Raw genomic sequence first — 15935 nt, 5'->3', positions numbered from 1 at the left:
CGGCCAGATTGCATCCCGGACAAGCCCCCTTCTTGTCAGTTCCCCCATCAAGAACTGGTCAGTTATCCGTCCAATATGTACCTTCACAGGCAGCAAGTGGCAGGCTCAGGGGCAGCAGCTCGCTCTGCCCTTTCCTCGGATGAGCAGGTCGCCTGACCAGTGCCCGGGGTTCCGGGGATTGAATGCCTCCCCAGTCGCTGCTGCTGACTGTAACCCATCCATCTGGACGACAGGAAACATCCTCCCCCCCCCCTTACCCCATCCCCATCCTTCCCCCCCCTTTTACCCCCAACTGCCTAACTGAGTTAACCCAGGACAGCGGAACGCAGCAGGATTGGACGGAACGAGCCCCGGGGCCACGGACCCGGTCCCAGTCCACCAGCCATGAACCAGATGAACCAGGAAAAGCAGAGCGCAGTGTACGGAGCACAGGGTTAACGATAAAAAAGCTGGTACACTACTGCGAAGCGCTGCAGCAGAAACCCGAGTACCGTTATCCGAGCCCTCACGGTCGCGTGTCCCAGTCCAGCGTGACTCTCGCGAAGCTGCAAGGTCCCAGGCACGGCACAAGTACCCAAGGGCGAAGTGGAAAAATGGGATTTTACCACTGCCTCTGTTCCAGAAGAACAGAGGGGCACGAAATTGGCGGACACCCCTTTCCCAACCAGGCAGCAAGCATTAACCCTGACCCTAACATGGCTGGCCACATACAGCCCTAACCCTATTATCAGAAAAACAGAACTTTAAAATAGAGAACTATTATACTTGAAATGTACACTTCTAACGGTATATTAACTTGTATCAAGTGGTTGCTGAGATATTTGAAGCTCAACTTTTCACTAACAAGACTTTGGTGCAGACTTGGTTGGAAACATGCTATCCCCCAATTTTGTGTCCCTCTGTTCTGGAAGAGTCGGGGTAACTCAGGTAGCGGAAAATCTCCACTTTTACACTTTGCCCTCGGGTAACACTTAGCGTACAATGGTTCCCAGGTACCGAGTTAGCGGCGCGGGATGCCAGGAACGCGGGATGGATGAAATGGGGGCAGGGGCGGTGGCAACGGCCATTGGGGGTCTTCGCCAGCCGCGGAGACAGAACGACAGTTGATGTGTCGACAGTTGATGTGTCGTTTTCTGGTCTGGCAAACCCTGTTTTCTGCGGCTCGGGTTGGAGAGAGAGTCAGAGAAAGGGGTGCTGTGGTTTTTTTGCGCTTCCCAGCTCTTCTTCCGTCCGATTTCCGGCCCGAAGCCCACGCAACGCGCTATGACGTCGGTGTACCCCTGAAAACCGTGGGGGTCTGCTCTTCGCGGGTTGTGGCCCCTGTGCCTGGGCCGCCTCGTGACTTACACTACACTTCTGGGAGAGGTACGGAAAACTCCGTCGTGTGCACGGAGCAGTTGGCGTTCCTGTGGCAGGCGAGCGGTTTGCGCGCTTGCCTCCTGAGGGTTGTTTTGCTTTTGTTTTTTTTTCCACGCCTTCGTCTCGCCAGGGAGATAGCCGAAGCCAGCCACTCAGCCGGCGGCGCTGAAATTCCCTCCCGATCAGCCCGCGGCGCGCGGGTCTTTTGCCGGGCGGGAGTCGGCGGCCACCGGTGGCGGATGTCGGGGTGCAAGCTTTGGAATGCAAGATGTCAGGCCGCTGTCCTCAAAGTCAACGCTTCCTCGCCCGATGGCTGCCGAGGCGGGTCACGATATCGTCGCTCTGCCACTCCTCACAGTCCCCACTCTCGCAGAGCGGAGAATGACCTCGGGCCCGACGAGAAAGACTCCGATCCCTGGCCCGATCGCAACTCACACGTTGTGTCGAGGTTCGGTAGCCGACGACCGTCTCCTGAAGCCGGTTTGTGGAATTTCAGGACCCGAGGGCCGGGTGTGGCTGTCAATAACCTCGTTAGCTCTGTTCCATTAGCGTCTGGTCGGCGGAATTGCCCACACAAAGGATGTACACTAGTGTACACTACACATATGAGCCCCTCCCCCGCTCGTTCCGCCCATGCGCCCATGACAAAGGGTTTCCATTTGTGTCTAGCTCCCGTGCCGCTGCTGCCCCTGTCTTGTTGAACGGCAGGTGTTCTCGCTGGGCTCCTTCATCATGGATTGGGCATCCTCCCCTGATTGCTCTTGTTTGACAGTGGACCTGGCCCTGCCCGTATGTCGACGTCTGCGGGGCTCGTGACAGCCTGCTTGCAGGTTCCTATGCAGCTGCGTTTCGTTGCCTCTTCGGTTGGGCCTCGGTGCTGAGGGGACGAAGAATGGGCGGGTTGCAACTGGCGGTGTACCCATTGTCCATCCATCTCAGCTCGCACGAGTCGCTGACTGGGAAAAATGAGACTTACACACTCCAGTAAGATGTTCTCCCCCACCAGAGGCAAACTTCTTGTCTGTGAAAGTTGGGGGTCAACGTGGGAGGTCAAGTGCATGGATGTACACTGGCACAGTTCGGGAGGCTCCTAAATACTGTGCAAGGATGTTCCGATCGCCTCCCGCCTTTGCAGGTGCCGGTCTGCTGGGTGTGCGGGGCAGTTCGCCGGTGAGGGCGTCGAGTGGCGTGATGGAACCTTAGCCGCGGTCTTTTAGCAAATCCTTACATAACGCTGTCCATGCTGGCTCGCAGACAGAGCCCAGGCTCTGCTTCATCTGGGACAGTGTCGCGTGATGTTCCTGTGTGCAGTTCACTCGGCAACACGACACTGTCCGCGCTTCGTTCGCCACCATCATTTGCATTGATCGAGCCGTCATGTCACTGCATGACTTTGGCTTCGGGTCTACTGCGTAGTAAAAGTTGCGGCTGGCTGGTATGTTGTGGAGGACTTGGGCTCGAAGGGGGACGGAACGGCGAAGCTTTGGATCCTCGCTGGTTCTTTACTCGTTTGGTCTTCGATCTACTTAAGAAGTCAGCTTAATCTGGATCCGTCTGATTATACGCATGACGCAGACAGCCTAACAGATTCGGCCGTGGCCATGGGAGGGTGTCTTGACACAATTCCCCGTCAGCCTTGGTTCCACGGTATCCCATCCCCTCGCCCTGCCGGGGAGGCGTCTTGAAGCAGAGATCGAGGCAAGAGGTCGGCCACTGTCGCGTGCCCCTTGCAGTGTGTTCGGGTACAACTCCCACGGCGAGACCTCCATTGGGCTGCGAGAGGCGTCAACGATCGGGCCGGACGAGGGTGGCGGGTCGTGCTGCGTCAAATGCCCTTTTCTTCGATCTCGCATTGGACAAGCCTTCATGAACGATTCAATAACGGTCTCGCGAACTCTGAGCACGTGGATCGACCTCACCCCGCTGCGTCAGGATGCAAGACCAAGCCTCACATCACCCGCCACAGACGAAGTAGCCACTGTCAGTCGGCCACTACAGAGTAAGCCTGAGCCCATTGACTCGATGGCGGCTCCCCGCGCAGGCGAGTAGCCAATGAGGACTGAAAGCATGCTCTCTGAGGGTGACCATGGCTAGGGGTTGCCCACACCTTCATGGTGTACCAACCCCGGCCAGCCAGTCAACTGTTTCAAACAGGCATCCGTCCTTCTGCGTTCACAGTAGAGGGGCAGTAGTGTAGTGTACAACCTGGAATAGTTCTGCGGGGTGCATGCCGCTAAGCATACGACCTGACCCCGGCCAGGAAACATGAACGAAGCCGATCGGGGAGCGGATCGAGCGAGGCCCTCGGAATCTGCACGTCACCAGTTGTTGCGTGTGGCGTCTCGAACCCCATTGGATGTTCGCCAGTGCCTCGTGGCTTCTTGCCTAGATCGCGCTAGAGGGGGATATTTCGTCCCAAGGCGAGATCAGGGGAGAAGCAAGATGGGTCAGATAACTAGCGGGATGCGCACAACAAGAAGCAGGAACGGATGAGGTCGCGGGTGCTGGCTCATCTACGCAGTAAGCAGGAAACTGAGAGCTGGCATCAATGACTCTAATTTCTTCACTTGAAGGCGGAGGAACGTCTGTGCCCCTAGTGTAGTCTGCCGTGAGAGGATCCCGGACTTGCTTGGTGTGCTCGAACCGCAACACCTGACGAACTTTGAACCCAAACAGACACGACGGTGGATGCCGTGGTCCTTACCTCAGCTGGTCCGATCGAGGCAAAGCATTTCCCGAGTGACGCACCCTGAAACAGGCAAAAGCGGCCGATAGTTAACTACTGGCTTTTCGCACAGGCAGGAGGAGGCTTGAGATGTTTCTCAGTGCAACCCTGAAAGAATCGAGGACAGGGCCAAGCCAGCGAGTCGAAGGTTGAAACTGGGAAAGAAGGGGGCGTGGGGGTCAAAGGCACTCGTGAACCCCACCTGACTGTCAGCTGAGTTGGGTGGAGTTAATCCGGACGCTGCCCCTGAATTGCCAGTCATGTGCTCCGCTGTGGGGCGGCTCATGGTACGGTACACGAAAACGAACGGAAACAACGATCGACAGCTTCCCCAAGGACCGAAGAAAGAAGCAACCACAACAGCCCGAAGTTTTTACCGAGTTTTTTCTGCTTCCTCTCTAAGCCAGCGTAATTAGTGCAAAGCATAATACCGTGCACATTGATCGACACAAAAGTTGAATCACTGACTCGGTCTCTATACTACGACGGAATACTCGTCAATTCCCAGTCACGCGATCCTCGCGCTGTCCTTCCTGTTCCTGTTCCCCTCGAAAACTCATAGCGGGGAAGATCTGTCAATGGATACAGTGTATGTGACCGTGCGGTGCATCTTGGCGGCCCTGGCCAGGTTCATACGCCTTTACACTACATGATCCGCCCTTGGTGTGGTGAAGGGGGTAGGTTCCTATCCTTTGTTTTTGTTTTCCGCTTGGGGAGTGTCCGCTTCGCGCTGCGGCCCCCGTGAGAGACGCGTTTTCTGTTTCGGGCACGCCGGACGGCAGATGGACTTGAGATGAACCTCGGAGCTCGACAACAAACCAGGGCGGAGTGGTTCCTTTCCCAAACAATCCACCGTATGTTGTGTGCACTCCCCAGCACACTACACTAATTTTATCACCACAGTCACCATCAAAGTGGAACCCCCCATACTCGTGTCGTAGTATACTCGCTGCTCTCTCATCAGCCGCGAAGGATCTTCCCCTCATTGCCCAATGTTGCGAGGAATTTACCGCATACACCGCAGCGCAACGAAGACCAGGCGACAACCCCGCCACGACTCGCAAACTATCCTTGCAGAGAAGCAACGTCGGTCAGCTCAGGTACAGATGCACCAGCACTCAAGGGGAAGTCTATGATGTGGCTGAGGGGACGGTCGTCGAGTCGATCGGGCGAGGACTGGCAGTTGCCCCTCTTGCCCCTCACTGCCCCTCAGTGGGTGTGGCTGCTCTCTCACGCAGATCGCGAAGAAAAGGGCCAGTCGCAGGATGCGATGTCTTGCAGCCGCTCTCTGATGCCGGAGAATCATCGCCCGTTCAATTGATGGCATGATTTGGCCCAGGGAGGCTTCCAACGACAGAGTACCGCTGTGTACATACCACCATCCCCATCCCGCCTCGAGCTTGGGCATGCAGTCATCGACTCCTGAGCCAGTCTGTCCGGATTCCAGATGCATCTTTGGCCAATACAACACGGCCCCCATGACCCTTCGTCGTCAGTTCCTGACGAACCAAACCTGTCAGCAGACCGGAGCTCCAACGTCAGCCATCCTACACTAAATCGGGCTTTCCGGTTTAGTTACACCAAGAATTACCGGAAACAGCCCTGTGTCCGGTCTTGGCCCCAGAAGGGGCGGACCCGACGAAACGGCTCAGGGCGTTTTCCCCGTCCAGAACTGACCGCCAGGCCCGTGGCAAGAATGTTTCATCAGATTTACATAGTGTATTTCCAGTGTTATGAGACGAACAAGGCAATGGTGCAAAGGACTGGGGACGACGGCGCAAAACCGACACGGGCGCGTTTTCTGCTACGACATACAACTTCGACCGAGCGGTGTTGCGAGGCATTCATTCTTGGCGTACGCAGTGCTCTCGTGCCAGCAATCCAGCAACTCGATCGAGTTTCTGTAGGAGCCTTCAGACGCACCGCAGGTTGCACTGAAGCAACGCAACATGATGCAGTACTCCGCAGCACAGTCCAGCCGGTATTCTCCACCCGCATCGCTTGGGCCACTCTCAGATCTGTGCTACCTGAGAGTACACAGGATCAGGCCCAGCAACGGCGGACTATTCCGTACCTTAGCGCGCTGGGGGGGGGTGCCAAAATGATCACCACTTGGGTTTTACCGCTATAAGATGGTCTCCTAACTGTAAAAGCATTTAGCTTTGTTAAAACGATCCTAGTAATTGTCGTAGAATTGAAACTATGAAATCCTCCTAGTTCAATTCTAATCTGTTATTCTTTTATTGATAAAATGGTTACTATGAGTATATTGGATTGAATGTATCTTAAGCCTATAAGAGGATATCAAGGTTAAGCCTTCCTCCTATACCGAAGACGATTTTTCTAGAAAACCATTTTCCTTGCGCGTAGGTCCCAGGCATCCGATTGCCTACGTGTAAATCCCGGGCTTGCATTGCCTTCGCGCGGGTCCCGGGCATCCGATTACCTGCGCGCAGGTCCCGGGCTTGCATTGCCTTCGCGCAGGTCCTGGGCATCTGATTGCCTGCGCGCGGGTTCCGGGCTTGCATTGCCTACGCGTAGGTCTCGGGCTTGCATTGCTTTCGCGCGGGTCCTGGGCATCCAATTGCCTACGCGTAGGTCCCAGGCTTGCATTGCCTTCGCGCAGGTCCCGGGCATCCGATTGCCTGTACGCAGGTCCCGGGCTTGCATTGCCTACGCGCAGGTCCTGGGCTTGCATTGCTTTCGCGTAGGTCCTAGGCATCCGATTGCCTACGTGTACTAGCTATATAGATGATGCAGCTCGCCCAGAGAATCCGAATTGTAGAATGACGTAGAATGACGTAGAGTGACGTAGTGGTCTAGCTGTAAGCTTGTAAATTGTAGAGGTCTTGAGTTCAAATCCTAGATAGAGTCCTGCTTTTTCAATTAAAATAAGGTAGAAGTAGTAGATAACTATGAAAAAAAAAAGAAAAAAAAAGAAAAAGAAAAAGAAAAAAAAAATAAAAATAATTTTTTTTTCTATTTATATAGACAACTATCTAAGACTATCTTCTTAATATAAAACTATCTTCCTATTATAAGACCTTTTTTAATTTAAAATATTTCTTTATTAAAAGAATCTTATTTATTAAAAAATAAATTTAATATATAGGATTTTTTTATCTTTTAAGATTTATTTAAAGTTAAAATAATTTTATTAGTTAAAGAGTATTTTAAAAGTAGGATTTTCTTACTCTTTAAGTATCTCTTTAAGTTAAAATGGTCCTAGTGGTTAAAGAATATTTTTATTTGAAGATATTTTAGCTGCTAAAATATATGTGAGCTTGGTTTCTAGCAAAACATTTTGACACTCCAAAATGGTCACCAAGATCATTTTGGCACCCCCCCCTGCCGCGCCAAGGTATGTAAAACCAGATGTGGAAGTGACGACGTCCGGCCCCTTTGCCCAGAACGACTTCGACGCTGTTGTCGTTTGCAAGCACCAGGTTAAAGTGGGTCCAAGTGCCTGCAACACACCCCAATTTGAACAACAGTAGCCAACAGTAGGCAACCATCGCCATCGATCTTGAAGCTGTAGATACTGCAAAAAACGGCCCAAATAGCCATTTTCTGGTGTTTTTGCGTACTTGTTGATATCTGCAGCTTAGTCAGCACAACCATCGAGCCCCTGAACCCAGCTATCGAAGCCCGCCTTCGAACCGCCTAGGAACCCGCCCTCGAACTGCTCGAGTGCCTGCCCTCGAACTGCCCAGGAGCCCGCCTACGAACCGCCTTGGAGCCCGCCCTCGAACTGCCTAGGAGCCCGCCTACGAACCGCCCCAGAGCTCGCCTACGAACCGCCCTGGAGCTCGCCTACGAACCGCCCCAGAGCCCGCCTATAAACCGCCCTAGAGCCCGCCTATGAACCGCCTAAGTACCTGCCTTCGAACCGCCCTAGTGACCGCCTTGCTATATACGTAATGCGCCCTGGTTCCTTGCTTAGAGACAGGGCGCCTAGGTACTATAGTTCGATATATCAATGACCGCTAGAGGCGCCTAATCGCCGTTATAATATATACTAGGGAAACGCTATAGGTCATTGTACGTAAGGTGGACATTAGCCTAATATAGGTATATCGGTATAGGCGTATATTCGACTTTACCAACGATCCTTTTCCAAAGCCTAAGACGCTATAGAACTCCTATATACTATAGCTATAGGCTATAGAGGTTCGTTCTATACCGATGTATTATTAACGATCTTCCTAGTGGTTAGCTAATATATATACTATATCTGCTAGAAGCTTTTTAACTATCTTGTAAGTAAGTTCGACCTCTACCTCGATAAAATATAGGCCTTCCTTCTCGAAGAATACTATATATTTATATCTCTATTGATAATATCGTATTATCTTTGTATAGCCAATTAGAAGAAGAAGGTTGCTTTACAAAGAGGTATATAATAGAACTATATCCTCTAGCTCGATTATATTAGAAAAGTCGCGATATTTACCGCTAAGATATTCGTATTCTACGACGAATCGGGCCTAAATCGAAGAGATAGTGTTCGTCGTATTAGCTAGGCGCTACTAGGCGTTACTTCTATTGTCGACAACGTCGTTAAGAGAGGTAAACGCTACTATATCCTCCCTATAATTACAGTTGATAGCGTTTTTAATCTATTGGTCTAGTAGGGTTATAGCAATTAGAAAGGCTTCCTCGTATAGCTTAAGGACTACGTTCTAGCTAAGATAAGGCTATTCCTAGACTACTATAGCATTCTCATTATAGATAATGTATCGTAGTATCGGAGCTATACCGTTAAACAACTTTGTTAGAAGGCTAGTGTTCTACTATAGTATTTACCGCTATATTCGCTAGATTTGAATCTGATTAAGGCAATGTTCTATAATACGAAAGCTTATATCCGTCGTAACTACTAGAAGATACTTCTATAGGATCATTTAGAGGAAGACTTTAAGGAGTTCCTTCGTAGTGCCTATACTACTATTAGTAACAACCTGCCAACGGTATATAGGTACTTTAAGAAGGCGATAATACCGTTCTAGAAGGAGGACAAGGCGGTAGATTATATAGCAATGTATTTAGAGCAATTCTAGGAGTTCCAGAGCACTAGAACCGTTAGTTGAACACTATATCTTATAGATAGATTCCTAGTTATAGTTCGCTATTATCATTATCTATATATAAAGCCGTTGTCGAGCTATCTTTCTCCTTTTATATAATGTTATCCTAGTATCTTAGCGCCAACTCTTCTAAATCTAGTAGCCTAAACCTAGGTACGTAACAGATCGAGGTATTAAGGAGGGAATTGTATAGTAAATCGATCGACAAGTCGATGATTGAAGAAACTAGTATACGATCAAACGTTAGCTATATAATTATAACAACGTAGGAAGAACGTACTATCCTGCTTAGCGCTCTATACAATGTATTTAATATATTGTACAACGTGCTTTACGCTCTATATAGCTTGCTTAGTATGCTATACAATGTGTTCAGTGCTCTATATAGCCTATTAGGTCTAGCGAGCTAAGTTCCTATTAAAGCTAGCTAATTCTATTTCTTCCTTTAAAAAGCCTTTCGTAGCGCTATAGAATATAGCGACAAGGTATTGTAGGAAGCCGTTGTTAGAGAACTATATATCTAGAAGCTGACAAATGTCGTAAACCCTCCTACCCTCGATATATAGAGACCTACTAACCTAGTAGAGAGCTATTATTACGTCCTTTTGACCTAATAAGTTGTATTAGCGAGCAAAGGTCTTAATAAAGTCATTGACTATATTAGAGGGTTCCTTTCCTTCTAGCTTAGGCGACGGCAACGAAGAACATAGTAGTAGAATGATCTCCTATAGGTTTACATTGTTGGCAACAGATAGAGGCTTTCCTAGGCAAAGGGCACCTATATTCGAATAAGGGGCTAGGAATCTAGTTGGCTAAGCTAGCTTAGGTATATCGTTCCTTACTATAGTCGGGGGAGCTAGGGGATATAGCGAATACCTAGGATAGTATAGCGGTATACTATAGAACTATAGCGGTAGGTAAGGCGGTGCTATCATCTTATTCGGATTGTTTAAGTTGTTGCTATTAACGTTGTTGATGAACTAGATCCCTCCGTCTAGTAGTCGCTTAGTTATAACCTCGCTATTAGGACCTATTTAAACGCCTTGATTAGCCTTAGTCTTTGTAGAACCGATCTATTTCTTAACTAGGGCACCTAGGGCACTATCAATAGTAGCCTTCTAACGTTCGATCTAGGTAGCCTACTCTACTATCTCCCAAACAGTGATAGGATAGTAGGTACTATCGCTATTCATCTAGTAATAGAACTAGAACCATATATCTATATCTTTATAATAGTTCTAATAGGCTATACCTAGGTTATAGCGCTATTTATCTACTAGGAGATAGAAATATACCTTGTTTAACTCTTAAGTATTATAATCTTCTACCTTTTATAACATTGTATTCGTAGGCGTCTTACGCTTAGCTGCTAATCTCTAGCCCTCGCTAGCGGATATAGCCGGTTTAGTTGACTATACGGATCGACTAGTGTTGGCTAGCACTGTAATAGTATAATCGAACAGTTAGCAAGAAGGCGTAGATATAGGAGGTAAGGGTATAGAAGCAACTAGGGATACTATTTATAGTATATTGGTTAGTTCGAATTCGTATTTAATATTAATAGAATAGTCCTTTGTAGGTTGGCTCAATAGCACCTTCATTAGTTCGTCGATACCACTAATATATATTAGGCGTATTTACGAAGAACGTACCCTCTTCGAATTCGACTAGACTATTGGGTTAGCTCTCGTACTTATATAGGCAACTACGCTTATAAAAGTAGCTATATACTTAAGGTCTAATACAATACTACTTTGTTGAACGTTGCTAACCACTTCGTTATATAAGCTGGATATAATATCTTTGATCTTTATGCCTAAACTATTGCTAATAGCTAAATCGTCAACCTTATTGCCCTATTTAATATGTTCTATTAGAACTTTATAGCGATAGGTCCGCTCCTATAGAAGCGGTAGCAATATTTAAAGGCTCTAGTAGAATATATTTAGGAAGAATATAGTGGTATAGGTAATGTTAACGATAATTGCACTTAGTAGAGTAGGCTATTCTATCAACGTATTGTTGGCTCGACGACGAAGGGAATATAGTATATAAGCTAGTAGCGAGGTATCTAGTATAGGCGATTGGGAGTGGTCTTAGGTTTAGGCCTACAATTATATTAATGGCAGCGAGGTATCTAGTATAGGCGATCGAGAGTAGTCTCAAGTTCAGGCCTACGATAGTACTAATAGTAGCAAGGCATTTAGCAATCGAGAAAGCTAATACGATAGACGTAATATATTAAACTGTTATAACAGCTATAGTAGCGAAGATAAAAGCTCATTATATATATAGATATTAATATCCTCCTTTTACAAGTAGCCTTATAAAGCCTCCTCTATATCGAAACCTTCTTCTAAATCAAGTATTTCGATTAGTTCAGAGGGCAGTAATCGAAGGCGTTATAGCTAGTAATCCGAACGCCCTTAGGATATAGAACGTAATTTCGAATATACCTAGGACTTCGAGTAAAAGGTAGGCTTCGATTAGGAGTATAAGTGAGTAGCGGATACACTTCTATTCTATAGCTTTGATATATTATAAGCCTAGCGACGCTAGATCGGTTCTATAGTAGTAGTAGCTTTGGCAGTATAGTGCGAGACGACTCTAATCCTCTTATTACCGATAGACATTGTATCGGCTAGGGCTTCGGCAACGGGGGCAGCGGCAGCTTTAGACGTAGCAGCTTCAGTGGTATAGCGCGAGACGACCCTGATCCGTTTATTACCGATAGGCGTTATATTGGCTAGGGCTTCGGCAATATAGCGTAAGACGATCTTAATCCGATTGGCGGCGCTAGCGGCAAGCTCGGGGGGCTCGAGAGGTCCGGGAGGTTCGGGAGCTAGGCGGGCACTGTAGCGAGATGGTTTAGGCGCCTTGCTCCGTTATATAGGTGCGCAACTACGCTTCGAAGGCGCTATCGAGAACCGTACTAGGGTACGAAGAGGGCGAGTTCGAAGGATTATACACGGTGGATCGCCTAGGCGTCTAAGGATAGAGTTGGGAGGTCGCTAGGCAGGCTAGGTAGGCTAGGCAACGCTAGGAGGTATAGAGGGCGTAACACTATAGAATTCTATATAGTGCCTTCGAATAAGGCATCATCTACAGCTTTAAGAAGGCCAGAAGATGGTGGTGAGCCATCAAAGTATACTGAACGCCTAAGAATAAGTCGGTGGCTAGGAAGTAGGGGTTTAGGGGTAAGTATTCGGCATTGCGCCTAGTATTCGATTGATCGCTGGCTAACTAAGCTAGAATAAACCGCAGAGCTATCAACAAGTATATAAAAATACTAGAAAATGGCTATTTGGGCCGTTTTTTACAGTATCTACAGCTTTAAGATCGATGGCGATGGTTGCCCACTGTTGGCTACTATTGTTCAAATTGGGGTGTGTTGCAGGCACTTGGACCCACTTTAACCTGGTGCTTACAAACGACAATGAGGGCAGTCTCGGAATCAAGCGAGTCTGTTTTTGCACTGCCGACGGCATACGTAGAGTCCAAGGAGCTTGCCACATGTGTATCAGTATAACATCGGCCGACGCAGTGAGGGCACCTGATCATGCAATGACCATCAGCTCCTTACTGTGGAGGGCCGGCAAAGCAGCATTACACTACGCCCCGCCAATCGCGCTTCTCTTCGTCTCACACAGGGAGGCTCCAGGCTGATTGCCGCGTTGGCGCCGCTCGCTGCTTTTGCGGAAGACACACAGCTCCTCCCCCTACCGCCCTGCGTGAAAAGCCGCTCTGTTGGTTGTGCACGCACCGTCAAGTCCGCGGAAGGCGTTTCTGAGCGCCGAGCCGGTTTCCGGGGATACATTGCCCTTCCCGGTTAACGCAGTCTGGAACTGCTTCTTGCTGGGGAGCCATGTCGAACCCCCACACTCTGCATCCTCTTGATCCTGGGACCCATCCCTGCTCACCCCCAAAGCCGGGCAAGGGGCCACCCCCGGATTCGACAGCCTGGGCGGCTCCGGCGCGCGCACTGTGCGCAGGTACAGACTCGCACCACCCAAGGACAATGACTGCTCCCTTTCACTGCCATCGACGGCCGCTGGGCGCGGGAACTAGCCCTATGTACTCCGTATGTACACGCCCAACGAGCCATCGGCCAGTCTCTCTGCGGCTCTATAGCTTAGTGCTTTCGAGGTAGCTACCTAGGTACTTTGTACCCCTAGCTTCCTTCAGCTTGACATGGCCGGTACTTCTGAAGGCACGCCGTTGTTTGGAGCTGGTCAGCGACTCCATCCTGGGCCCAAGTCCCTAGCGGGTTCTCGTCTCAGCAAAACGCCACTAGACCTGGCCCAAGGGGGGCGCAATAAGGCGGAAAGAAGAGAAAAAGAAAGATCCACTAGTACACACTTTGATCATCGAGCCAACCCAGGCTTGATCCTTGTCCTTCACGATGCCGCTCCTTGAGCTGACCCCCTGACACCCCCTTGCTCTTCACTTATTCGACTGCCTTTTCACCCCGTCCGCCCGCCGCTCTGCCTTCTCCGTCTTCACGTATACAAATACTCTGATCCTCTCCCCTCAAATCCTGATGTTCTCGCTCGGCTTTCTTTCTCGATCATCAGCTCTCTCATACCTCTTACGCCGTCCTGCTGGTCCTTTCCGCTCAGCGAACCATCACTACTCTTTCTCGGCCGTCTCCGGCACACCTCGCCTCATGGCTCCTCACAACGATGCTCCCTCACCACGCAGCAGCTACTCTGCTGGTCTCAACAGAATGCCACACCGCTCCGTGGTCACGTCGAGCCTGATGACAGGCCGCCTCGACGCGTTGGAGCCTCACTCTCCGCTCAGCAGCTCCTACAGCACCACGTCTGAGTCTTCATCAGACATACACGTCGCCCGGCCACTCGTGCCCGGCGTCTACGTGCCAACCTTGTGCTTCTTCGACGAGGCCACCGAGGATGTCGACACAGAGACGATCGCGCGCCACGCCGTGCGCCTCGCCCGCGCCGGCGTTGCCGGGCTGGCCACGCAGGGCTCCAACGGCGAGGCCGTGCACTTGACCCATGAGGAGCGCCAGCTCGTGACCATCACCACGCGCAAGGCGCTCAACGAGGCCGGCTTCGAGCACATGCCCATCATCGTCGGCTGCGGCTCGCAGAGCACGCGCGAGACCATCCAGCTCTGCCGCGAGGCCTGGGAGGCCGGCGGCGACTACGCGCTGGTGCTGCCGCCGTCGTACTACGCGCCGCTGTTCGCGCCCTCGTCCGAGACCGTCGTCTCCTTCTTCACCGCCGTGGCCGACGCCTCGCCCATCCCGCTGATCATCTACAACTACCCCGGCGCCGTCAACGGCCTCGACCTCTCCTCCGACACCATCATCCGCCTGGCCGCCCACCCCAACATCGTCGGCGTCAAGCTGACCTGCGGCAACACGGGCAAGCTCAACCGCGTGGTGGCCGCCACACGCAAGATGTCCTCCACCTCCCCCACCAGCACCACCACCACGACCACTACTACTACTACTTCAACTACCACCACCACCCCCAGTCCCCCGACTCAGCCGGACTTCCTCGTGCTGGCCGGCTCGGCCGACTTCACGGTGCAGTCGCTCGCGGCGGGGGGCCACGGGATCCTGGCGGGGCTGGCGAACATCGCGCCGCGGGCGTGCGTGCGCACGATGGCGCTGTACGAGCAGGGGCGGCTGGCGGAGGCGCAGGCGCTGCAGGAGGTGGTCGCGCGGGGCGACTGGACGGCGATCCAGGGCGGCGTGGTCGGCGTCAAGTCCGGCTTGCAAGGGTGGCTGGGCTACGGCGGCTACGCGCGCAGCCCGCTGCCGCGGCCGTCGGGCGAGCAGGCGCGCCGCTGGAAGGAGGGGTTCCGGGAGCTGGTCCTGCTGGAGAAGTCGCTTTCATGACGACACCGGGTTGAGTGGGGGTGAGGTTGTCCTTGGCTTGGCTTGGCTTGGCTTCCTGCCCCTCACTCCCCGTTCTTTACTTTTACTTTAGTTTATTTATTTTTTTTGCTTATGGAGAAAAAGGGGCATGCGGGAACATCTCGGGCGTTCTGCGATGGGAATGGGCAAAAGAGATAGAAGTCCCTGTCTCTGGGCGTTGTGGGACAAAAACTACCAGGTACCTAGGGATGCATGGGGTCAATGGCTACCATTCGCTTCAATACAACTCTGTTCACGTCATCTGGCCTGTTTCTGCGCTGAGAAGTCACCCCGAGTTGCCTAGCGGCAAAGTCGACTTGAAATGATGCCCTGGATCCTTCCCCATCGCCACGGCGGCATTGTCTACCAGCCATCACACAACGCAGTGAAACTACCCGGATTTGACCTCGGTGTGAGCCGCACGATGTCTCATCGTCACACGTTCTCGCAGACCCCAGTATGACGAGTTGTATTCCGCACATACACACGGTTATCGTGAATGGACGGGCGGGACTCGGCGAGGATCGACTGCTGGGGAGGCGCCTCCGAGCACCGGATGACCTCAGAGCATCGAGCCCAAAGCAACCCCTGCTGCCTTTGGGTAGCATCACAGCATGATCGCCGGCCCAGCCTTCAGGCATCGGGGTGGACCTCTCGAGAGAGAGGAGAAGGCTCTGTTGTGCGTTGTGGAGCCTTGCAGGTGGTGTTGCGCAAGCAGCCGACACCGTGTCTCAGGACCTTGGCTACCTCCCCTGTGTCTGCTCGTCTTTGCTGCTTCCGCGCTTCAGCCACCTTTCATCTGATACGCTCCGCGGTGTTGCCACGCAACGTTAGTTACTGCATCGGTGTGTCTCTGTGACAAGTCGGAGAGCGCCAT

General features: G+C 51.2%; 2 protein-coding genes across 2 annotated transcripts; both read left to right on the top strand.

The window, feature by feature from the left end:
• Positions 1–1668: 1668 nt before the first annotated feature.
• Positions 1669–4112, top strand: THITE_115778 (uncharacterized protein; the record flags this gene model as incomplete). The annotated part of the gene is made up of 9 exons (XM_003650447.1): positions 1669–1839; positions 2068–2148; positions 2782–2794; positions 2935–2968; positions 3093–3358; positions 3620–3676; positions 3843–3879; positions 3957–3991; positions 4036–4112. The coding sequence occupies 9 exons, from the start codon at positions 1669–1671 to the stop codon at positions 4110–4112; spliced, it is 771 nt and encodes a 256-aa protein (XP_003650495.1).
• A 9329-nt stretch (positions 4113–13441) lies between these two features.
• On the top strand, positions 13442–15151 carry THITE_2110019 (uncharacterized protein). Its single transcript, XM_003650446.1, has one exon. It carries the CDS (start codon positions 13898–13900, stop codon positions 15038–15040), a length of 1143 nt encoding a protein of 380 aa, XP_003650494.1. The 5' UTR covers positions 13442–13897; the 3' UTR covers positions 15041–15151.
• Positions 15152–15935: the final 784 nt, after the last annotated feature.

This window comes from Thermothielavioides terrestris, chromosome 1 (assembly GCF_000226115.1).
Source record: "Thermothielavioides terrestris NRRL 8126 chromosome 1, complete sequence".
Lineage (NCBI taxonomy): Eukaryota > Fungi > Ascomycota > Sordariomycetes > Sordariales > Chaetomiaceae > Thermothielavioides > Thermothielavioides terrestris.
Note: the sequence above shows the minus strand (reverse complement) of the source record. Positions and strands in the feature narration are given on the sequence as shown.

What these genes read in the sequence shown, in the direction of transcription:
- THITE_2110019 (XM_003650446.1), top strand. Translation starts at nt 13,898, where the DNA reads ATGCCACACCGCTCCGTGGTCACGTCGAGCCTGATGACAGGCCGCCTC.